Here is a 24,865-nt window from a genome sequence, read left to right on the forward strand (position 1 = left end):
AAGAAGTATTTTATCTGTCACAGTCAAGGCAAAGCAGGATGGGTTCTCTAGTCTTTCTCTCTTTGGAGTTACTTGGTACCTTGAAGCTGACCCTGAACTGCAGGCATGTTGCCTGCTTCTCGGGAAATAAAGGTGTTACCGGTTGTCTCTGCAAAGAGATGAACTTGACTGGGGTGATGCTGAAAATGCCATGAGCAATCTAGGGACAACCATGACTATCTGTGACTAGAAGACATTACTGATAGGTGTGTAGGAGGACTCTGATGGTTCATCTTCATTGTCAGCTTGACTGAACTTAGAATCACATATGAGAGCCACCTCTAGGCATATATATAAAGTGTCTCCAGAGAGTTTTAACTGAGGAGGGGAAGACCCACCCAGAATGTGAACAGCACCATCCTCATGGCATGGGGTCCTGGACTTAGTAAAAAATGGGACCAAAAAGAAAGTGAGCTGAGTGTGAGCATTCACCTCTGCCTGTTTCCCGACTGTAGATGCAGTGTGACCAGTGGCTTCACGCTTGTGCTTCACACCTTTTCGGCCATGATGATGGAACATATCCCCTCAAATCATGAACCAAAACGAATCTTCCTCTTTAAAGTTGCTTTTGCCAGGTATGATTAGAAAACGAATACAAGTACCAGGTGTGCATCTAGGATCAGGAAGACAGACTCCGCTTTATATCTGTAACAGAGCTATCATGAGAAACCGAACCGTAAATGCCACTGTGTGTACCGGAGCACGTGTGCACATAGCTCAGTTGAACACCAGGGGCTGTTGTCAAAGCAGCGGAGATGGCGTCTCCAGTTGGCTAGTTTGGGGTTCCAGAAAGAGTTTCCTAACCTCTCATTTTACTTATTAATACCATGTGGACATCTCAGGGCTGTTGCGAATTTGCAAGCATTCACCAACAGAGAATGCTTACCTTTGTGTCCAGTCCCAGTTAATTGCCAGCGTGTGGCTAAGTATTAGTTAAGAAACTAGTAGAACCTTGGCGAAGTCTCTACCTTTCTGACCTACCTGGGCCAGCATCGTGCTCCAGTTTGCCTCCATAATTAGATTCCCTACCTGTGCCCAAGGTTAGCTTTGAGGAAGAGATGGTTGATCTAAAGATAGAAAGAAAGCCAGAGAGTATTGTCTGGAGGAAGGTAGAGGAAAATGTCATTATCTGGGCTTCCTTTGACAATGTCAGGGAACATGACAGGCTGCTCCCCAAGGTAAGAGCTGCCCCAGGCCAGGGCCGAAGGTGACCCTGAGGTTCATTTGTCTGCATCCTGATGTGGAGTTAAAGGTAGGAAGTGCAAGAGAATAGAAAGAGATAGAAGAAGGCCAGAGGGGGATGGCAGAGTCTTTCTTGTCTGGCAGGTAATTAGATTCACCAGTGGCTGACTCTAAACTGGAACAGCCACATTAATCACAGGCCAGGGCCCACGAGGCCCTATGTGTGTCTCTGAGCACACTGGGCAGTACAGAGGTCTCTTCCTAGACCCCACTGCCACAGCCCCATGATGTGTGCCCTCCACCCAAGCCTGTTGGCGATCAAATGGCCCCATGAGAGCATTGTGGCCGCAGAGTCACACTCATGGCCTTGAGGGCTGAAACCCTGAAGACTGAAAGGCCTGTCCTTGGTGGCTAAGTGATCCCCCCGTCCATGGCGTGTACCGTGTCAAATAATAATAACATCATTCATTTAGTTCTCATTACTTGCCAGTGTATTATTATTATTATTATTATTATTATTACACAAATAATGAAAACTCAGGGTCAGAAATTGGGGTTCAATCCTGAAGATCTGAAAAGCACAACAGCCAGCCACTGTCTCTTACCTTGACCTCAGTATGAAATGGTGATCCTGCCTCTAGGAATCTCAGAATGAGACTGTGTTGAGAGCTGTTTCCTCCCGTTTTATAATCCTCTCTAGGGCTGGGATTAAAGGCATGCACCACCTGATTTCTATGGCAACTGGTGTGGCTACTGGGATTAAAGATGTGTCTCATTGTGGCTACTGGGATTAAAGATGCCTGTCACGGTTACTGGGATTAAAGGTGTGTGTTACCATAAACTGGTCTGTAAGGCTGACTAGTAGGACTGTTTTGCTCTCAGATCTTCAGGCAGTCTTTATTATTAAAATGCAGTCGAAATGCCACTACCCCAGTGTATCCAGTACTATAGCAAGTGTGTAGCCTGACACTTAGGAATTTTACACTGACTCCCCAGTGACACAGCCTGGATCCCACCCCAACCTGGATCTGCCCACGCCTGTGCTTTTGCAGCACATCTTGTCACGTAGCCAAAGTCAGAATGTGGAGGTTGGCCTTGAGGTTTCACAGATGCCCTTTCTACAGTTTTAAAGGACCCTTGCCTGAAATCTCCTGTGCTTAGAGTGTAAATGCTGTCTGTGTCAGTGACTTCTTGTAATGGAAAGCAGCTCAAAGGAGGGCTATATTTTGACTCACAGTTGGAGGATACAATGGCAAGGGACCTCATACCAGCAGGACTGTGAAGATGCTGGTCACACTGGGCCCTCAGTCGGGCATCAGAGGGAGATAAACGGTGCTACTCTATGTGCTTTTACTCATCCTGGGGTCCCAGTCAGTGGAATTGTGACACTTTCAGGTATTCCCACCTCATTTAGAGCTTTCTGGAGGTGCCTTCACAGGTGCGCTCACAAGCGTGTCTCCTAGGCGAGTCTAAATCCTGTCAACCAAGGTGAACCATCATGAATGCTGTCACTGACAGAGCTCCTCTAGGCTCTGAACACCGTGTGTCACCAGCTCCCTCCCTGGATAGTGTCCCCACTCGCTTATTTTCCATACTCAAGAAGTCTTTTCCCACTAAATAGTTGGCTTCTGCCCTGCGTCTGGCCACTGCCTTGGTCCTGGTCTGAGGACTGGTTAGGCCTTCTCCCGGCACACACTTGTTGAATCATATGCGTTTGCTATTTGTGTACATCAAAATTTTGGTCACAATGGTGATTTTTTTTTTTTTTTTGCATTCGTTCAACAGTGGAGACCCAACGTTTCCCCCAAAATCTTCTGACAGCTATTTTCTCAGCACAGAAAAGATAAAAATACTTCCAACCCTCATCTCTCAAACACTGAGTGGCTGGCCACTCTTTTCCCGGACTCTTACTGTTACCATCCAAGACCAGGATCCCCCTTTGTGTCAGGCCTCAGCTATTACATCTGAACGCCCTCATATCCCTGCGTGCCACCTCTCTTCCCAAGTGCTAATCATTAAACAAAGAGACAAGCAAACAGCTGCCCAGATGTGCACCATGTGGTCTGAAGGGAAAGAGCATCATTTAGGGAGGCAGGTGGAATTGTGTGCTTGCCTTGACTCTGCCATCCCTCAGCAACATATATTAGTTTTCTCTCGCTGCACCATTTCCCACCATGAGCAGCACTTATCCATCCTCCATCAGTTTCTGGGTACAGATGAAGATGCCAGCTAGGTCTGTTCTCTCATCTGAATCTCGGGGGTCTTTTTCCAGTCTCAGGATTGTTGGCAGAAGAAATGTCCTCCCAGCTATAGACCCCATGGCTTGCTTTTCTGAGTCCATCAGCAGCAAGAACCTCTTACTACCTGTTAGGGATCATCTAATTAGTTAGGCCTATGCATGATATTTTCCCTTTAAGTCAAGGCTGGAGCGTCAGCTAATTAAGGACCCTATTATCTGCAACAGCCCTTCACCTTCGCCGTGTAACAGAGCCGTGGTATGTAATTATTGCCAGATTTACAGGTCTCACACTTGAAGGAGAAGATGGATTTTTCGAGGCATGCACGTGGGAGCAGGCAAAGGCATCCGGGTGTCTTGTTATAACCCTGCCTCCTGTCCTGTAGAGCATCAGGTACATCGACTGGCCTCTCTAAAGCTAACCTCCTTAAATGGAAAGAAGGACAATGCCAGGATTGTTATAAAGTACACACAAGATGTGGTAGTCTGTTTTCTGTTGCTTTAATAAAATGCCCATGGTAGGTTAACCTCCTAAAGAAACTGCATTCGCTTAGCTCATACTTTGGAGGTTAGAAGCCTAAGTCAGACATCCTGATGGTTCAGCCTCTGGTGATGATTTAGCAAGGATGGCTTCCTGGCAGGAGCGTGAGAAGGAAAGTTCACACTGTGATTCGGGAATCCAGGGACCAGTTCTTATGAAAACTCGCTCTCAAGAAATCTCAGGGAGTAACAGGAAAACTACCTTAGTCCCTTCTGAGCACGAATCCTCGATGACCCAAGGACCCACCCCCCCAAGTCTCACCTCTAAAAGTTGTCACCCATATTCACATTGCTGTACAGGGGATCAAGCCTCCAGCACACAAACCGTTGGCGGACACAACCATATCCAAACCATGCTGTGCAATCCCCCAGTTTCTTCCCGTTGTTGTCCACCCATCCTGCAGCCTCTGCGATCAGAAGTAGAAAAGCATTTCAAGGAGCTGACCTTATGCAAAAATAAATAAATAAATAAAGCATAGTTGGATCTCATCCGCTGCTGCAGTTATATTTTATATATAAGGTTGCTTCAAACATTTGATTAATAGTAAAACATTACTTCTGGAAGGAGTGCTGGGTTAGGATTGTGTGAACCTCTGGTCACAACATCTTTACAATCAGTGCATAGGCTTCTCCTGTGGGTGTTTGTGTTTAAAGACTCCTTCTCTCACAGATGCTGTTGATTCATCAATACTGAACTCGTGGGTAGCGACTCCAACTCATGCCTAAACAAAGCCCATCTAACTATGGTGACATCATAGCCTTTTGCACTTAATAATGCTTGTGGAAATTCAGCCATAGTGCTGGAGAGGCGGCTCAGGGATTAAAAGCACTGGTTTCTCTTCCAAATGCCCCAAGTTCAATTCCCAGCATGCACTTGGTGGCTTGCAACCATCTAACTCCAGTTCCAGGGGGGATCTTCTATGGGCACCAGGCATAGAAATACATGTAGGCAAAAGGCTACTACATATAAAATAATGAATAAAAGAAATCCAGCTATTTGGTTGGCTATTTGTGGGAAGAAGGGTCATTTTGAAGAAGACATATACCCATACACATGAAAAATATGAAAAGCAGGGCACAGCGCACCGGGCAGAAGGGACGGGAGCTGAAGCAGCAAGAATGTCGCCTAGGGGTGGCCTCAGCAGAAAGAGTCAGGCCAGTCGGATTTTACACATATGTGAAAGTGGCCTCAGCAGAAAGAGTCAGGCCAGTCGGATTTTACACATATGTGAAAGTGGCCTCAGCAGAAAGAGTCAGGCCAGTCGGATTTTACACATATGTGAAAGTGGCCTCAGCAGAAAGAGTCAGGCCAGTCGGATTTTACACATATGTGAAAGTGGCCTCAGCAGAAAGAGTCAGGCCAGTCGGATTTTACACATATGTGAAAGTGGCCTCAGCAGAAAGAGTCAGGCCAGTCGGATTTTACACATATGTGAAAGTGGCCTCAGCAGAAAGAGTCAGGCCAGTCGGATTTTACACATATGTGAAAGTGGCCTCAGCAGAAAGAGTCAGGCCAGTCGGATTTTACACATATGTGAAAGTGGCCTCAGCAGAAAGAGTCAGGCCAGTCGGATTTTACACATATGTGAAAGTGGCCTCAGCAGAAAGAGTCAGGCCAGTCGGATTTTACACATATGTGAAAGTGGCCTCAGCAGAAAGAGTCAGGCCAGTCGGATTTTACACATATGTGAAAAGGTATGTCAGAGGAATGGGTTACTTTTTCCTGAAGTATTTTCCTATCATTATTTGTTTGTCTGAGATAGATAGATAGCCCAGGCTAGCCTCACACTCACTATGCAGCTGAGGAGTGTCTTGACCTCCTGATCCTCCTGTCTCTACAGCTTTGTACCACTTTGCTCAGATAAATGCTTCCCCCGCCCCTGCCAGTGAACACATAAAAGAACTAACCAGGGTCAGAAGCAAGAACCCTGTTCTCCTATTGAAGCTCTATGGAGAACAGCTGTTCCCCTCGACACTTTACAGTTCTCTAAGTACCCACTTAAAAGGGGAAACCAAGTCAGCATGAATCTTAAAAAAAAAAAAACCCACCTGTGCCAGACACTGGGGCCTCAGATGGAACATACTGGAAGGCCTTTTGCAGACAGGACTCAGCACCCCTGCCTTGCTGCAGACCCAGATTCCTGCCAGAGATAACTTACCTGGAACTACCCAGCCGTGGCCTTGTCAATATTACAGATCTTTGTCCAGAGTCAGGAGACACGTTCAGCATGCATTTAGCAGAATGCAGAAGGGGCTGTGGGCCAGGGCTTAGAGCAGACTCTGGCTGTGCCAAACAAGATGTCTTTGCCTTTGTCCCCTGCCTGTGTTGAAGATGGCAAATGCAGGCCACTGGTTTTGTACTGATCCAGAAGACCTTAATCCTGCACACTCTCTCATTCTGATATTTCTGCCTTCTGGGCTCCCTCCTCTCCTCTTTTTTCCTTTGCTCTGTTGCTTTGCAATGAGCTTCCCTGAGCCTGGCTTTAAGCCTCCTCCTAACTGGCCTTGGAACTTATCCCTCCTCCTCCCCTGCTAACCCAGATCTCTAGGGCTCAGTGGCAGGGCTGTGTGCTGGGATGCAGCAGTTGGGAAGCCAGAAACAGGGCTTGCAATTGGGTGTAGGGGACAGAGTACGGCCGTGGTTATCTGAGGAAGGTGAGTTCATTTGTTTCTTTTGTTCATCCCCTCTTCCCACGCACACTTTTACTACACCCAGGGAAAACAGAAAACAGTGATCTGTTTGACAGCGGGACTGTCTTCAGGTACTAAGCCTGCCATCTGCGGAGAGCCCTCCTATATAATCAGTTGGCAAAACAGAGCCGAAGCCTGTGTTTTGTAGCTGATACAGCAGAGCAGCATCTCCTGTGAGGGGGTTGGGATGTCTATTTCCTCCACTAAAAAATAGCAAAGCTGATTCCATATTTAGGAGCTTCGCTTTAGTGCAGGTGTGGGGGTGGGGGCACCAACCAGATCCAGCTGGTATCGCTGTCTGTTCTCGATGTGATGTATTGAATTTAATAATGGAGGTATATGAAATTCAGGGTGATTTAGGGGCTCTGCATAAAATTGATGTGGGAAAGACTTGCTGAGGGATGTCTCCCAATACTTCTTCAGTTTTGAGACCAGAGATGCAAGCATTTATGAAAAGCAAGCTGATAAATTCGAAAGAGTGTTTAATCCAAGGATTTCTGGGCTTCATCTGAAACATGCTTTAGGATAAGAACTGTGAATTTTTATTTCCCCAGTCAGCAAATAAGATCTGTGAGTACTTAGTAAGTTCAGGCCATGGGGCTAAAAGGGGTCACCAAATGTCCTCGTTTAGCAAAGCCCAGCCGAGCACCCGCTGGTGCCAGCACTGTCTGAGCTGTCCTATGAAGATTGATGTAGGAGAGCGTCAGGCCTGAAAGAGCTCAGCTTGTCAGGGGCCATCATCATACAAATACGACAACCAAATGATGCTGCCATTTTAGAAACAGTCACGGCATCCGCGGAGTTTGCAGATGCGTTAAGATAGCAGCACATGAACCTGTACGTGCAAGAAAGTGACCGTGGAAGACAGTCGCAGAAGGATGCAATTGACAACTGAAATAGACAGACTGTAATGGTTGTAGAAATTCGTTTAAAGAGATCTTTATGAGCTGGGAACAATCCAAGAGACTTCCTTTTGGAAGTGGGTTGGGAGCCAAATCTTGAAGGGTGAATTACTTTTGTTTCTGACTTCCTATAAAGAAACGTCTTTGTGTTAAGTGGAGGTGAATGGACTGAGGTTGTGAGAACATGGAGAAAGGTTTGTCTGATACCAAAATCCAGTATCTTTCTGGTCCACATGATTTGGGGACCCACTGTGTGCCGAGTTCTCTGACACACAGTAGGTATACAAAGAAGAGTCCAACACCTCAGGCCTCCATTCAGAAGACAGGCAGAGTCAACGCAATGATATGAGTTCTTCAAGAGGGCATGGTCACAGTTTGGGGGAATTTCTAACCTTGAGGGTGGGGAAGTGAGGGGAGTCCTGGGTAATGGTAAGGGATGCACAGAGTAGAGGCAAACACTAAGACTCCTGGCACTGAAGGGAGGGAGGCCATTGGGACAGATCTGTCATCCCAGGACAGCAGCCGGGGGTCTTTGTTTGCAGAGAGAACGGGTTGGTAGGTAGCAGGGAGTCACACTGGGAGGTCAGTCTTAGAGAAGAACAGAGAGAGCTGACCTCAGAAATGGGTCCCTGGGACGGGAGCACATATTCAGAAAGGCTTCCAGGGGAGGGGTGAAGTTACTAAAAGGATAATATGTAACTTCTGGTGGGTGTATATTAATTGTTTTGTGGTATTCACTAAAAATAAGGTATCTTTCATCAGAGAGTCAGCCAAAGCATCCCATTCCTCTAAGTCAGGGAATAGCTTGCTTTGCTGAGATGTTTAAAAGGTTAGGAGAGGGGCGCTGAAGTCTTCGGTCTTTTTGAAGAAGCCCAAAGATCAACACAAAGCTCATAGTCCATTGATGAACTGTTGCTTTGGATCCCTGTTACCAAGCATTAAGCTTAGGGTGTTTAAATCTCCATACTGTCATTTATCAGCTACGCAGCATCCTGGCAAGTCACCCACCCCATGATTCCTAGAACACAGGGGGAAGGTGGTGCTTGAGAGAGAAATTTCAGTGGCCTAAACCTTGGGTCTTCCTGTTGTTGGCCGTGTCATTTTGAGCAATTACTTAATATGGCAATGGCTCCTCTTCTACCCATGTGAAAGGCGTCCTTGTCCTACAAGCAACTGTGCAATATCTCAACGGCATAAACATGATACAAGGAGTGAGGGTGGGGGCTGATCTCAGAGGCTTCATTCAGCCCATGTTCACTTGACTCCACTGCTTTTGGTCTGTAGTGAAGCAGAATGCATGTTGGTACCATATGGTGATTGCTCACTCGTGGTGGGCAGGAAGCAGAGAAGGCAAATCCAGAGGAAGAGTTTAAGGACAAGATATAGCCTTCAAGGGCTTCTCTCCTAGTGACCACCCACTTCCTCTAATCAGGCCTTACCTTGCACAATTTCCATCACTATCTAATCTACTCATTCCCTCAAGCCCATCAGCTTTGATACTTGAGTCTTTGGGGAGATCTTTTTGTGTGTTATGTTGTGGTTGTTGTGTGTGTATTTATTAGTGTAGGTTTGTTTATGTGCGTGTGTAGGTGCATCTGCATGTGTGATGCCAAAGAAAGACAACGGGTGTCTTTCCCCTTGATCTAGTTGTGCTGGCTGGTCTGGTTCCATGTCCCTGCCCTCCGCTGACACCAGCGCTGGAGTTGCAGGCAGGTACTACTCTAGCAGGCTAACTCAGGTCCTCGTGCCTGCACAGCAAGCATTTTTACCAATGGAACCATCTCCCTGGTCTTGGGTAAACTCTTTTTTTTAATATTTATTTATTAATTATGTATACAATATTCTGTCTGTGTGTATGCCTGTAGGCCAGAAGAGGGCACCACACCTCATCACAGATGGTTGTGAGCCACCATGTGGTTGCTGGGAATTGAACTCAGGACCCTTGGAAGAGCAGGCAATGCTCTTAACCTCTGAGTCATCTCTCCAGCCCTTGGGTAAACTCTTTGTATCCAAACCATAACAACTTCTACTGCTGCATGCAATGATAAACTCTTGATAGATTCTAGTTAAAGTCAACTAAATAATACCAACATATGACCTTCAAGAGTTATGGAAGGGTCTATGGTAATTTAATCAAAAATGACCCCCCCCATAGGCTCTTATGTTTGAGTACTTGGTCCCAGTTGGTGGAACTATTTGAGAAAGATTAGGCGATGTGGCCTTGTTGGAAGAGGTGTGTTACTGGGGGTGGGCACTGAAGTTTCCCAAGATTGGCACCATTCTTGATGCACCCTCTCTACCTCCTGCATGTGGATGCTGCCAGCTGTTCATAGAGTCATGTCTTTGCTCTGATATTATCGACCTCTGAAGCCATAATCCCAACTAAATCTCTCTTTTGTAAATTGCCTTGGTTATGGTATTTTATCACAGCAATAAAAAAAGCCACCAATACAGAAGTTGGTACCAGGGAGTTGCCTATTTTCTGACAGGCCTGACCATGCTGCTTGTTGCTGTTGTTGTTTTGAGAAATGTGAAAGATCTTTGGACTGTTGTAAGCAGATATTAAGAGGCCATCTTAGTAGGAGCTTGGAAGACAGCAGTGCTGAGAGCTTTGTGAACTGCAGAGGTCCAGCTCAGAACACTTTGGAAGGAAGCAAGGGTTTTAACAGCAACTGGGCTAGAAGTGTTTCTGAGATATTTTGACAAAGAATCTGGCTACCTTCTGCCTCTGTCCTAAGATTCTTCCTAGGGCTAAATTAAAAAGTAAAGGACTAATTTTTTTTGGATGCCATGAAAGAATGCCCTTAAAGGGCCTGGCACCATGCCTAGCATGGAGTGAGTATTCAATGCCTTAGTTATGTTCAGCATTCGCGCATCACCATCCTCTTCTTCGAGTTTCCCTGGCTGTTTAACAGTGATAATTCAGCAGAACCAGAGTTAGCTGAACCCCTACTGCGTGTGCACAGTTACCATAGAGATTCAGTGAGGTGTGGGTTTCTCCCTCTGCCCTTGCACAGGGGATAATATAATTAGAGGAATGTCGAGTAGATAATATAATTAGACAGATGTCAGTTATAATGGGAGCATCCAAATACCAGCTAGAGGTTCCCTCCAGAAGGGGCATGCAGGGGATCAAAGAGAAGGGTGCACCTTGAGCATTTAGAAAAGCAGGGTGAAGAGTTAGTGATGAACATACCTTCTAGATAACACGCAAAATTATTCTTACCAAACCTTTACAGCATAGTGCTAGTAGCCACCACCCTCAGACCATAGAGGAAGAAAGGAAAGCTGAGACAGATTCCTTTGCCCAGAATCCCAAGGTTCGAGGAACAAGCACCCATATCTATTGCTGACTCATCCAGGATCCATACTCCCTGTCCCCCATGGTGTCTGCTTGTGAACACAGGTGCAACTGGGCAGACTGGGGAATTATTCTGAATGAGTGGAGGCCAGTTGGACCCAGCAACCAGTTGTACACTTCTTTATCCCAAGTTCCCCTCTGTGTTCAGTGATGAGTGTGTACGTACACCTTACTGTGCAGTGATACAATGCATGTGTAACCGATTCATGGTGCAAACCAGGGCCCAGACTGCGTAACACCGAGGTGTTTTGTTTCTTATCTATTCTCTCCAAAAATTTACACCAAGTCATCGTCCCTCCCTAGGTACACTCTTTTAAGCTCACACCTTAATGATACCTTGAGTCTGTGATTGCCTAACAACTTTTGTTGTTTACAATCCTTCCACCTATCTAGTTTAAAAAACTCATCTCAAAGTTAATTTGAAACCTCCTCCTCAGACGTTAACTAGGTTCAGGACCCCAGGGATCTGGAGGAAGATGAGAGACATCAACTTCTCTTCCTCCCCAGTCTCTGCATCTTTGGAGTACCATCAACCAAGAGTGCACGGTCATCCTGACTCCTCTTTCCTTTGCCCCACCCACACTGCCTCCCTCCAGAGCTGAATCTCCTTTGGTATTTTGGGCGATGACAGAAGATAAGAAGAAATGTCTGGGGGTTGTCATTCACTCTGGTTTCACCCTCTGATGTCATGTTAGTTATTTGGCATGATACAGACTGTCACGGTCCTCAGTCATTTTGGACCCTCTCAGAGAGTGACCACTTCACTTTCCTTGGTCAGGTCCATTTCTTCAGCCCCTGGATCAAGAAGCACCACCTTCCTTGTTCCAGCTCTGTTCCAGCAGCTGCCTGAGCAGTTCATGGCTCCCCTTGGCCTCTAGTCTTTATGTTCTGCTCTGAGGTGCTGTGGAGACCTGTGTTCTTCTTCATGTCCTCTAAGGTGCAGAGGTGACTGGGGCCACCAAAAATCCCCATCTCTTCTTTTTAGGGATTTATGCAACTGACCCTCCTCAGCTGACTGGTCTGGCCCCTCCAGAGGCCTCCTAGCTGGCATGATCCCCATGTAACTATGTGTCCCATGCTCCTTGGACCACACCAGTCTCTAAGAACTATCCTCTCTATTCTGATCATATTGATGATGCTAGGACAGGGACCAAGCAAATTCCAGCGCTAAGAGAATTTCACTGCCACCATCTTAGAGGTGCCAACTGCTATTCCCTACCTCAGGCTGGTAGGGATGAGAAGGGATGTTATCTCCTCTTGTAGTAATATGTGCGGCGGGGCTGTGTCCCCAGCACCCCGGCTGCCTGGCTAGCTTATGCCCGAAATAACAACACACAAACTGTATTCATTTAATCACTGCTTGGCCCATTTCTATCTAGCCTCTTCTAGGCTAATTCTCACATATTAATTTAGCCCATTTCTAATCATCTGTGTAGCGCCCCTAGGTGCGCTTACCGGGAAGATTCTAGCCTATGTCCATCCTGGGTCGGAGCTTCATCGCGTGCGTCTGCCTGGGAGCTGGGAGCATGGCGTCTCTCTGAGGCGTCTGCTCCCGAGAGGAGAGCTGTGGAGTCTGAGCTCACTTCCTCTTCCTCCCAGCGTTCTGTTCTGTTTACTCCTCCCACCTATCTTCTAACCAATGAGGGCCAAGCAGTTTCTTTTTATTTAACCAATGACCTTCCTCCATCATCCTCTCCCTTGTGAAAGAGAAGGAAGGAGCTGATCGTCAGAGCTTAGTTATCAGAGCTTTGCCCTGTAATCTTGAGAACCTGAATTCAGTGCCCAGATCCTACATTGGAAAAGCCAGGCACAGTGATACCCATTTGTGATCCCAGCCCTGGGAGAGCTCTGGGGCTTACATTTACTGACCAGCCAGCACAAGCCAGTGAGTGGCCATGTCTCATAAATAATAGTAATAATAATAATAAATAATAGATAGACATTGACTAGGAAATAATAACAAAATTATTATTTACCCTCCCCACATATGCATATACTTATATATACACACTGACACCAAGAGGAAGGAGAAGTTAGTTAGTTAGTTAATTAATTAACTAATTAATTCTCCTTACTGGTCGAGGAGTCAAACAATCCTCTCTCCTTTCCTCCTTCATTTTGCAGGCTGGAAAGGACAGTACCTGAGCAATGAATGACTGAGCATGGCACAGGTGGTTGAGATGCCTTTTGCCATGTTCTGAGACAGTGTGTATGTCCTCAGCTATTGGCCACCGCCTTTAAGGCTGGAAAAACTTAATGAGTCTTTGATTCAGCTTTGAATGCTAACTGGTACTGTTGGACAACACAAATTTCCCGTCTAGCACCCTGCTAAATATGCCATGCATACAAGCAGAGTCCCTAGTCACTGGTGCTTTCTAAGTGGGAGCTAATAGGAGGTCTGCTACATTGTTTTTCCAATTTAACAGACCTCCTATTAGGTCTGTTCCCTCCAAGGTGGTGCCTTTGTTTGTCCCCACACAATAAAATAAACAGAGTGCTAAGACTGTGGTCCCTTCTGCCCCTTGTCCTTGTCCCACCTAGGAGTCTGGAGAGCAGTGTCTAGACACATTTCGTTCCACTGATGTTTGTTGAAGGCTCTTCCATGCCAAACACGACACAGCCAGAGCGTCTCTTCAGAACTCTGTACCCAGTCCTGTGTCAACTGGCTTTAAATATGGAGACAAAGGAGATGGCTGTTGTGAACACAGCTGCAAGCTCTCACTCCCCCCTCCCCAGGGACTTATTGCTCATTCCATGGGGACAGAGGTGTGAACCAGGATTTAGTGTGCCTAACTTGGGTGAGTGGTACTGTGCGCTGAGTTCTGAGCTCAGAGCAAGGGAAGTAACCGGCTCAAAGAAAGATGTGTCGTCATATCTAAGCTGCTTGGTGCCTGGTGGAAAGTACACGGAACCATTTGCTCATTCTCCCTTTCCAGCAGTGAAGATACCTTGAGCCTTTGTTTCATGCGAGGTCCTTATTGTTCTGGGTCCTGAAAGGGCAGCAGTGAATCCGACAGGCAAAACCTGCCTCCTTGGAGTTCACATTCTAGTGACAGGAGGCCCCATTCTCAGCGGCCACTCTCTGAGAGATGCCAGAATGCTCTCCTAGTCTTGAAGCCAATCCTTCCATAGTACAGGAACCATCAAGCAACACGTCACCCCTTTCCTGCTACCTCCCCTCTTCTCCAAAGAAGCGTCTGTCATCCATCACTCTTCATCAGGACCAACAGGATAGGTGCATGGAGGAGGCTGAGAAACTGAAAGTTCTTGTTCACCTGGCCCAGGAGGAAGCCTGCTTAAAGGCCAGCCATCCCAAGTCCTTCTTTGTTTGCCCCTAAAGAGGGGAACTGAAAAACTTCTTTCCCCCAAAGGGTCAAATTAACAAAGTGCAGAGAGATTTCCAAATTAGTCAAAAATGGTTACTACCAACTCTCAGGTCAGATGGCCTGGCGGGCTTCTTTGGGGATACAGACTGTTGAATTTGACACCGAACCCTGAAAAAAGGGTAAAGACATGAGTTTATATTGAAAAATCATCTGTCGAACAAATAAGTCTCCCTGTGTTTTCAGAACAGAAGCCACACCTTTGCCTGGATAGCATCTATGCCAGTCTCTGCAAAGCTGAATTTCCCACGGGTTGCAAATTAGGATCCAACTGCTCATTTTGGAGATCAAATGACCTTAGGATTTCTTTTGGGTTTCTAGCTCCCCGAGTCCTTTTACAGTATGATTAGGTTTCTGAAGACTTGACAGCCACACTTATTTTCTTAATAACCTCAGCAAAGCAGACTAATAGGAAAACATATGTTTTAATTCTTAGAGGCCCGTTTTCTGATTCTCGTTCTGGCTCCTATGGGATGCGTTACTACCTCCTTGACTGGTCCTTCTGTGATCCACTGCAGGGTGTTCCAAGACTGCTTTCTGCCTCCAGTAAGGGGACACTCAGTGAGCTGTTATATCAATGGTACGTTCCTTTATTCGCGCATTCAAAACAGAGTCTTTGAGTACCTTCCTTATGCCAAGCTGTGTAGCATGTGGAGAATGTTTGGCGAAGGAGCTCTTCCCAGGAAAGACTATGAGCTCAGTTTAGAAGAACAGCCCCACGTGACTGGTCCATGCCTCTACGCAGTTCTTATTCTAGAAGAGTAAAGCAAGCCAGCAGCTTTGTAACTTAACAATCATTTGAGGCGACTGTGGAGGGGAATGAGACAGGATGCTTTAAGCATGTGTCGGTAGGGTGTTCTGGAAAGGCCTCTCTGAATGGTGAGATTTAAAACAACTCCACATCTAAGAAGATATCTATCCCATGAAGAGCTGGAAATAACAAAACATTCTATGGGAAATAACCAGTGTGTGCAACATCCTCAGAGTGGCTATGGGTGTATCGTGTTCTGGAACACAGAGAAAAGTGAGCTGTGTGAGGTAGACAGACACCACAGCATACAGGTTCTTGGAAGCGTGTGTATTTATTCCCAGAGTAATATTACAAAGCAACACACACACACACACAGAGGAGGTGACTTGAAACCACAGAAGTATGGTGTCTCACCAGACTGATTGCTGGAAGCCTGAAACCAGGTGGTCCTTAGTCCCACAATCCCTCTGCAGCTACAAAGGATGTCTCCCTGAATCTCTTCTTGTAGTGGGAAGCTGGCAAGTCTGGCCATCCCTTGGGTTACAGGTGCATAGCCCTAGCCTGTGCCTTTCTCATCACCAGGCCTTCTGCCTGTGCGTCTGTCTTCATCCAGCCGTCTTCCCACTAGGACACTGTTCTTACTGGACTAGAGGCCCACCCCTGTCCAATGTGACTTGATTCTCACTGATCATGGTTGCTTTTTTTCCCTCATAAGAACACATTTCAAAGTATTGGGGGTTAGGGTTTCAATCTTTGAAGTTTAGCGGGGCACAGTCAGCCTGGAACAGCAGGGTAAGGAGTCTGAAGTTTGTTCCATGTGAGGAAGAAGGACAAGACAGGCTTGAATAGTTGTCTGTTCTCTAGATTAATGTGGGGTGAAGTAGAGGAAAGAATCTGGGCTACTGCTCAGACATTTTCCCCTCTCTGCATGGAGGTATGGTGGTGCCATTTGCCTTGTTTGAACAAATTTGGAGAGGAGCTGTGCCAGCAACTGTTGCCCATACTGCACACACTCAGTCCTTTTTCTGTGGCTGTCAAATACATCAGTTCTAGCCCCGGCATGGCCGTAGAGTCCCTGTGTGCTCAGCAAGCAGGTTCCTTCCCCTGTTAAAGGAGTTAGCTCTTGCACAATTTTAAAGCACTAATACATTATGATTCTCAGTAATAAACACAAAAGCTGTATGTCGTGCAAGAGAGTGCACCACCTCCCTAGCATTCAGAGAGGCCTGAACGTGTCTCCCGCCTGAGCTATATTCTCAGGTGAATGACTTCCATTTGTTTTTTTTTTATTATTAAGATTTATTTATTTTTATTCACAGTGTGTAAGTGCTTTGCCTGCGTGTGTATTTATGCACCACATGCCTGGTGCCCGAACAGGTTAGAAGAGAGCGCCAAATGCCCTGGAACAGGAGTTACAGATAGTTCTGATGCACCGTGTGGATCCTGGGGGGTAAACTCCAGTCCTCTGCAAGAGCACTGAACTATCCCACCAGCCCCAGGATTTTCATTTCTTGGCTTGAGTTCCTTGCTCCCACTTTAACTGAGCAAGAAGCCACCAATGAAAGGAAATGCACCAGGACAATCTCTTTCTTCTGCCATAATTTGTTTCATCCCAACGGACCCCACAGGAAAAGCCAAGGGATCCAGACCCTGCTACTCTGGTCTTCAGAGATTTCCATTCTAGATGAGAGGGCAACGTTGATGTTCTCTAACAACCCCACTCAACACACTCTCTCTCTCTCTCTGTCTCTCTGTCTCTCTGTCTCTCTCTCATGCTCTCTCTCTCTCATGCTCTCTCTCTCTCTCATGCTCTCTCTCTCTCTCATGCTCTCTCTCTCTCATGCTCTCTCTCTCTCATGCTCTCTCTCTCTCATGCTCTCTCTCTCTCTCTCTCTCACAAACACACACACACACACACACACACACACAATGGCTTCCTTGGTAACTTTCTCATGGGGCTTAGTACCTGAGGAGTCTCTGGTTTAAAGACAACTCTGCTCCACCTCCACTCTCTCCGTTGAAACCTCACCTTCTCTATCCTCCTAGTCTTGTCTATTTGTTCAATCATTGTACTGGTTATTTCTGATTCATCCCTAGGATCACTGAGGTTGCTCGCGTGTTCACAATTTCACACATGCAGGGCTTGGTTAAGCATTTCTTAACTCAGTAACTTCTGTATTAACTTCTTTAACTAACACATTCCCCTTTCTCAAATGTGAAGACCACTTAGGAAGCTGCATGGCATGAAAGAACGGAGATGATGCCTAGCACAGGGCAACAACAGGTAGAAAGAAAAAAAAGAGGTGGATTTTGGGTATGTCTCAGAAAAGGCTTTTAGGCTAAAGGACATGGGATTGGATTGGGATATAAAGTGAACACAAGATGAATTGAATAAATACCAGATTCTCTACTCTAGCTCTGGTGTCTCTCTAAGATTGTGCCACTGAATGAAGAAATAATGGTTCCATGGGAAAGACTGGCAGATCTTGAGATGCCCGTGATGCCCATGAAGCCTTCAAACAGAAATGTCCAGAAGACAAATGGAAAAATGACTTAGATGCAGATTTGAGTCTACTCGGTAGAGGTATTGATTAAAACTTGAATGGATGAAATGGATTGAGAATACAACACCAAAGGCACCAAAAGTGGGCCTCTTCGGGTCCGTGATGTTAATAATGCGTGAAGCATGATGGACTGAGACTTACCAATGAAAGAGATTGAATGCAGAATAAGGAAAGCCAGGAGACACGCTATTCTTTAGCATGTGTAATCTTTGATGGTCTCAGAGAAGAGGTCAGACTACAGAGGGATAAGGAGGACAAGGAAGTGAGACATAGCGAGGGTCCAAAGTTGAGTGGGAATTGGAGGTGGGAGAGCACGGAGGCTGAGCCAGCGTGGGAGGCAGGACAGTGGTGTGCTTCGGCTGCATTCTGGAGTCAGATGGGGTTCTCACAGGACCGTGTAGCTTGGGATGGATCATCTAAACTTGGAACCTGTTTCTTCAATGGGATTAATATAAGAAAAACTAGATTTGGGGCTTCATAGCAGATGCCCAATACAGAGAACAGAAGGGAACAGGTCATCCTTTCTGAAAGACAAGTTGGACTGAAATGATTGAGACAGAGAGGACCCGGTCAGACATGAGCTCTTAATAACAACATGCCACCAGAGTGAGCTTTGTTCTCGCAGGTTCTCAGGGACTCCATCTTATCAGCAGAACAGGATGCAACCTCCCCATCCTGAAGAACAATGTCGTCAGTGACCAGAACCATCACTGAGCAGTCTCGTAGCTCTTTACGTTGCTTCACACTCCCTGCTTTAGCAGCACAGCACAGCTTCTGTTTCTTGGACCAGAATCCTACTGTGCCTTGTGTCTCTGTGTACTGCTCCTCTTCCGTAAGTGTCTTGAGTACCGTCACCTTTTCCTTGCCCAGAAACTCAAACTCATAGGCAGGTCACCTCTGGAAAACGCGCGCGCACACACACACACACACACACACACACACACACACACACACGGATGCTGTATTGTATTTTGATCTTTCCTAATATTTTACTTTCCTATTGTCCTCTCAAACATCATTTCACAATGCTCTGTTTATATGTCCATCATCCTCATCAGAGTAGATGACAGTGATTTCAATTCAGTCTCCATACTTGATCCAATACCTGGAACACAAAAGTCACTGGATGAATGTTTAGACGCCAGAGGAGCAGTTGCACCAAGCACAGAGTATGTGTCTACAGGTGGCTTCCTTTTCTTCTCTCCTCTTCTAACCTTTGTTTTCTCCTTATAATTAACCAAAAACACTTGAAAAAATATGACCCTGAGAGCCAACTTAGAGAAGGGGACAAGGAGAACACCTCTGAGCATAGGACCATATGCCACCTGCTCTTCAGTCTGTAGTAACACATCTGGATATTGGGATCCCTCAGGTTCTTATCAATGGCATCCACAGGTGGGATGCTACCAGTAGACAACCTCTCCAAGGTGAGATTAGGCAAGGGCAGGGGCTAATAATACCAGAAGAGAACCTTTGCATGTGGTGGCTGGTGTGTGCCCAGTGACTGTTTAAACAGCAAAGTGATCAATGTCTGTGGCTCCTTTCCTCCACACCGAGGATGAGAAAAGTGGGTTATGGATGTTGTGTCGTTTGCCTGAGAGATACGACTGGCAAATGTCTTGCATGGTATTCAAATGTTTAGATAGCACAGGTTGCTCAGAAGACCTATTTTCAGGCGGGGTTTTCATAGCCAATTAGCCTTCCTTCATGTAGGACCACATCACAGCTTGAGATGAATGACAGGAGTGAGAAGGAAAGAATTGACTGTTCTGAGCACGGGCTGTGTGTTGAGGACTGCCTTAAGGCTTTTACAGATATATTGCCTAATTTGTCATACTAGCATGGCAAGATAGATCCTTGTGTTTGATGTATGAAGAGGCGTGGCTCAGCTAGGCTGGATGAACTCTCTGAGATGGCCTAGGAAGTGGCAGGGCTAGAACTGGGATGCTTTGACACTGCCCCACAATCAGGCCTGTGGCAACCAGGGCTGATGCATAGGAGCAAGTCAGGGAGTAGCCTACCCGGCTCCAAGAAGTAGTGTCCTGAATGTAAGCCCTTCAGATGATGGTTATATTGGTCCAAGCAGGCTCGTGCGTTCTGTAATTCACAATCCAAAGGAAAAAATTATCACCAGTTTACGCCAGCTTAATATGATGGTTTGGTTTCTTATTTACACAAACACGAGGCACAGTCTAGGACATGTTGCCTACCTCATTTACCCCAACATCACTTCTGAGCACATGAGAGAGGGAAGAAAATACTTAAACTTTTGACTGCTTCAACTTTGAAATGAGACGTTGTACTTTCATTGATGGTCTGTTGGCCAGTGCTGGTTACATGGCCAGCCTGATTGCAAGCAACCTCAGAATCTGATGGAGAGCATGGATGCTGGGGGGGGGGGGGGGGGGCACTGTCTTTACTATCACGGTGCCTGCCTCCTAGCCTCAAGGACCACCACTGCCTTTTCAAAAAGATGCTGACTCTTCAGTTCTCCTGGGATGCGTCCAGACCTTCCCGAGGCTCCTTGGAGCTCCCTTCTTCCTTAGAAAAGTGAACCTCTGTGGAGAAAAGACTCAGGGAGTTCTCAGAGGGACAAACAGACAGATGCCTGTTGAGCCCTGTGCCCTCAGGCTCAGAGCCCCGTGAAGCTCCACAGTGTCTCTTGGCCTTCCCATGAGCGAAAATATACTGCCATAAAAATCCAGCTAGCCCTGCCCTCATTTCCCAGATGTGGGAACGAGGGTGCCTGGAGCTGGGGGAAGGGAGCACTGGACAGGTTGAGATGGTGGTGAGGGGATTCGAGGGGTATGGCTCTCATTCCACACCTAGTTCAGACCACAGCAGAAAGCAATCCTCTTTTTATTAAGGTGTAGTGCCTCTTTCCAAATAATTTACAGCACACAACCCAGCCTGCTGTGCGGCATTACAATTTGTCATTAAAACTCCATTCCTCTTGCCAGAGTAAATGAGCCATTTACAGCCAGGGTGCCAAGATGGACTGTTGTTATTTTTTCTGCCCTGGTATTATGAGTGTTCACGGCTCTACTCAGACAAGCCCCTGGGGATTCCGAGAGGACGTCTCCTGTCATTCAGGTCAGTTATTCAGGCTGGAGGGTTGGTTCCTGGATGCAGGTTTTCTTCCTAGGAGAGGCTTGCAGAAAAGCTGAGCAGGGTTCCCTCAAGGTGAACGGTACTCCTGAGAATCATTGCTTATACACGAACCCCGTGGCCCTCATCCCTCTCCCTCCCTCCTCTCTCTTCCTCTCCTAGCATGAGCTCACATATATGTATACACATGTTTGAACAAAAGCAATTATCCATCTGCGCCTTCCCAGCCAGAAGCATTATTGCCCCTCTCCCAAGTGTGGCAGCATGTGACTGAGCAGGTGAACTTCACTGCTGAGGGTCACTGGAGAGAGTGGTTAACGGCCTCTGGGATGTGATCCCAATAAGAGCCAAGAAAATACTTTAAGGTTTGAAGGTCTTTCCATAAACATTCAGATCCCAGAGTTGGTCTTGGGTGTTTGACACGAAGGGGAAAGAGAGAGGAAACAGGTAAATAGAATAAAATGAAGAAGGCACCATGTGTTTAAGAGGAAGAGAGTGAAGTGGCCCCGTGGACAGCAGACAAGGCAGGGATTGCCGAAATGAGGTATGCCCTGACGTCTGAGGGTGAGAACTCATAGTTATCTCTAAATCTTACCTTCCTCTTTCACACCACCCTGGCAGGTACAGGGAATCTCTTGCTCATCTCTTGCATCCTACCCTCTCCTCTATCATACTACCCTGGCAGGAAGATGTTCAATAGCTCTTTTGAACTGGTCTTTATACTAATGATTGAATCTCACTGACAAAGGGTTTGTAGTTGAGTCTTACCAAAACTATGTGCCTTGGTATCTTTTACTTTTTAAGACTGACTTATACTCAATGATACCAGCCCAAATTCTTTTTTTTTTTTAACATGGAAAAGACATTTATTACCAAGCTATAAATTATGAGGCAATGGGTGGGGTGGAGTGTGCCCAGCAGTCATGTTTTGGGCATCTGCCCTTTCTTTTTGTCTTCCTGGGCTTATATTCGGAGTTCCTCATCTAGGCTTTCCTTTGCACGGACAACCTTTGACTGCAAATAGAAGGAGCCACCCACGGATTTATCGTTCACTTTAAATAGGTGTTCATAATTCTTCTGGACCTCCTCAGGGTTCAGCTTGGAGATGTTGAGAATCTGCTGGGCCTCCTGGAGGCTGAGGCCGGAGAGGTTGGATGCGGCTGCAGACTGGTGCCCAGCACGACCCCGAGCATCAGCAGCTGCCTGGCTTGCTGCAAACTCCTGCCTCAGGGCCCGGGCAAAGGCTCTGCCCACCACCTGCACACCCATCACAATGATCTGGGCCAGGTACTTGGCCATGGCGGCAGCTCCACCTCAGGGGCACGGGTGCCGCTTCCCGACCCAGGGACCAGCTCCTCCCAAATTCTTTTTTCTAAGGAAGACTTCTGAATCTGTTGCAACCCCTGTCTTCTAGCAATATGTGATTTCCTTGAGTAGACAGCCATTTCCCCCAGTGTCCTATAAACTTCTTATATTAGGAGCATATCTGACTTACCTTCATCTCATCTATAGTGCCTGGCCCCAGATGATCAGTAAGTGCATCAGAGCAATAAACGTTCTATTATTGGGTCACAAAATATGAAGGTTTTTAGAATGTGCGATAAAAGTAACCACAATACCCAACATAGGAATGCTGAAATAGTTGAGAAAACAGATAGACAACTGTTAGCACAGTCACCTAGATGTTAGAAACGGTAGTCATTCATGCCATGGTGCTCCCTAGGGCAGGGTTACCACAGCATTGTTTATCTGTGCTTTGTGTCCAGGAGTCCAGACTGGAATGGTCAGGCTCTGGGCCACCATGCTTTCTGTGAGAGCTTCCTGAAGAAGATATGGACAAGGTAGTCCTGGTTCACCTCATGTCCTCGTGTGCTTTTCTTTCACCCAGGCATTGAGCGAAGTTTAAGAGGAGTGTGATCTGAGATGGACGGCATATGGGAGAAAATATGCCTCCTCGAGGTCTGGATTAGGTGCAAGAATTATACATTGATATTTAGGCCCAGAGCCCCTGCCAATGGTGAGACTTCCTTCATACACAGAGCACTGTTGTACCCTCATCCCACAACTACTAAGCCCACAAGTACAACAGAGACCAATTAGCTTAGTGATGACCTTGACAAATGCCAAGGCAACCAAGCTTCAGATATCCTTTGCTTACTTTTGAAGTGGTATGGAGGGAAACTGTTTAAAATCCTGAAAACCCAATGGTAAGACTTCAAAAGCACAAGGCACAGAGGTTGCAAGAGAAACGTCTTGGCTGTCTGAAGCCGATTAGTGGAGAGAAGATATTTTCCATCTTCTGTGCTGTCTTCTCTGGGGTTTTCCCAATGGTTTTATTGCTTCTAACAAATGTCTTGTGAGTCTTAAATCATTAACATGTCATCAAATTCACGTTACAATACTTGAATTGTGGCTACCCTGGGAGCACGTACAGGATGGAAGGTCCTTCATGGAAGAAGTGGGGCTCTGGAAAGACAATATGGGGGGGGGGGAGTCTGCTAGACGTGAGAGGGAAGTATGTAGGGTTTGGGAAAGGCCTGAGTAATAAAAGTGTAGCACACATAGGGCACAGAGGGAAGGGATTCCCGGGACTGAGCGAACAGTGGAGAGCCTGTATTGACAGGCTGAAGTACATCATTTTGCAGGCAGTAAAACAAACACAGAAGTGTTTGAGCAAGAGAATAGCATGACAGATCTGTGTTTTGGAAAAGTTAGTCTAGCAGCAATATGGAGGATGGAGAAGCAGCAGATGGGGAGATGCCTTGAAGAAAGGCGCTAATTAAAGAGTTGTCACAGCAATGTATGTGAGGGTGGCGGGGGCCTGGAGTGTGTCCATTGAAAGGAAGGGGAAGTGGCTAAGAAGCCATCTATGATAAGAGACTAGAGCAGCCTGGGGATGAGAGACAAAAACGAGAGAGCATACATTAGATTATTTTATTTCCTCTAGTTCTTGGAACGTCCAATAAAAGTCTTTACATCCTCCAAGGTGAGTGGTGGTCTCTCCTGGTGGGAACTCGTTAGGACAGGAAACAAATATTGTCAGAACTTGAATGCACCTGAGAAGCAACACAGTGGAACTCTGCTCTGTGTGAGGTAAAGTGGAGACATGGTGAAGTTGAGGGATTTTTTTTTTTCAGCCATACAGATAGTCAGAACATCAGGGCTTCTGACATTCACTTTCCTGTCCTTAGCACAGTAGTTCTCAGTCTTGGAGATATTTAGAAAGGACTAGACCCAGATAGATCTATAGAAGATAAGTTAAATCAGGACAAGTAAGGAGAAGGCTCAGACATCAGGATTAATTTTCTAAAACTCCCTAGGGTTGAGAACCACCACTCAACCTACGAGGTCTCAAATTTATTGTAGCTCAAAATAATATTTTTTTTAAAAATGAAAGAATTTAAAAATATTTATCGGGTATCTACAGTGTGCACAACTCAGGTCTAAGAGATCTAGGCTTGGGAAGTGGGGAAAAGTTGGATTTCAAGCTAACAGAAAAGACATAAGGCAAAAGGTAAGAATGTTCCCACTTCTCATTGCCACCCCATCCTTTTGATAATGGAAAATACTGCCAATTGATCTTCTTGCTTTTTCTTTGATCCCAATGGTCTTATAAACATTTTCAATCCTGGACTCTAGGGAGATGTTACCTTTTGATTTCTTGACTCCCAAAAAGAAACTCATTTCTATTCTTCTAGTTAGTGAGATGAGTTGCATATTTGAACCATCAGGAAACGAGGGGGCAAGGATGTGATGGGAAAGTTTACAATAAGGAAAAAGGACAGCCTGAGAGACGAAGTGACAGGACTTCAAGATGGATTGCATAAACTAACTGAGGGGAAAGAGGGAAAGAGAGAAAGAAAGAGAAGGGAAAGAAGGAGGAGAGAGAGCGGTCGACCAGATAACCACTGTACACGTGTGCGTCGTGCATGCGTGCGTGCCTGCGTGTGTGCGTGCCTGCGTGCTATTGCTGAAAAGAGAGAAGCAAGTGGAGTTACTACATTAAATACATTTGTTGTCCAGACATTCTACCACTGGGGAAATATGTTCTGAGGTGGTACCAGAGTACTTGTGGAGTCAAATTCTTTCTCCACCAACTATCTACTGA

At 46.2% G+C, this 24,865-nt stretch overlaps 2 protein-coding genes across 6 annotated transcripts in view; one reads left to right on the plus strand and one right to left on the minus strand.

The window, feature by feature from the left end:
* Positions 1 to 24,865, plus strand: part of Slc8a3 (solute carrier family 8 member A3) — a 150,481-nt gene that overhangs the window by 37,841 nt on the left and 87,775 nt on the right. Inside the window, exon 1 of one of the 5 annotated variants that reach the window (XM_041658406.1) lies at positions 539 to 614. The exons of the other annotated variants lie outside the window; for them this stretch is intronic. Coding sequence (XP_041514340.1) covers positions 544 to 614 — 71 coding nt within the window. The 5' untranslated portion in view covers positions 539 to 543. Of the gene's footprint in view, positions 1 to 538; positions 615 to 24,865 lie in introns of those variants that run through there. 5 annotated transcript variants of the gene reach the window in all.
* Positions 21,609 to 22,108, minus strand: LOC121452331 (mitochondrial import inner membrane translocase subunit TIM16). The gene has a single exon (XM_041658408.1). The coding sequence runs from the start codon at positions 22,054 to 22,056 to the stop codon at positions 21,721 to 21,723; it is 336 nt and encodes a 111-aa protein (XP_041514342.1). The 5' UTR covers positions 22,057 to 22,108; the 3' UTR covers positions 21,609 to 21,720.

The sequence above is a fragment of the Microtus oregoni genome, unplaced genomic scaffold, assembly GCF_018167655.1.
Source record: "Microtus oregoni isolate MIOR12 unplaced genomic scaffold, Mior012 000009F_ref0000495, whole genome shotgun sequence".
Lineage (NCBI taxonomy): Eukaryota > Metazoa > Chordata > Mammalia > Rodentia > Cricetidae > Microtus > Microtus oregoni.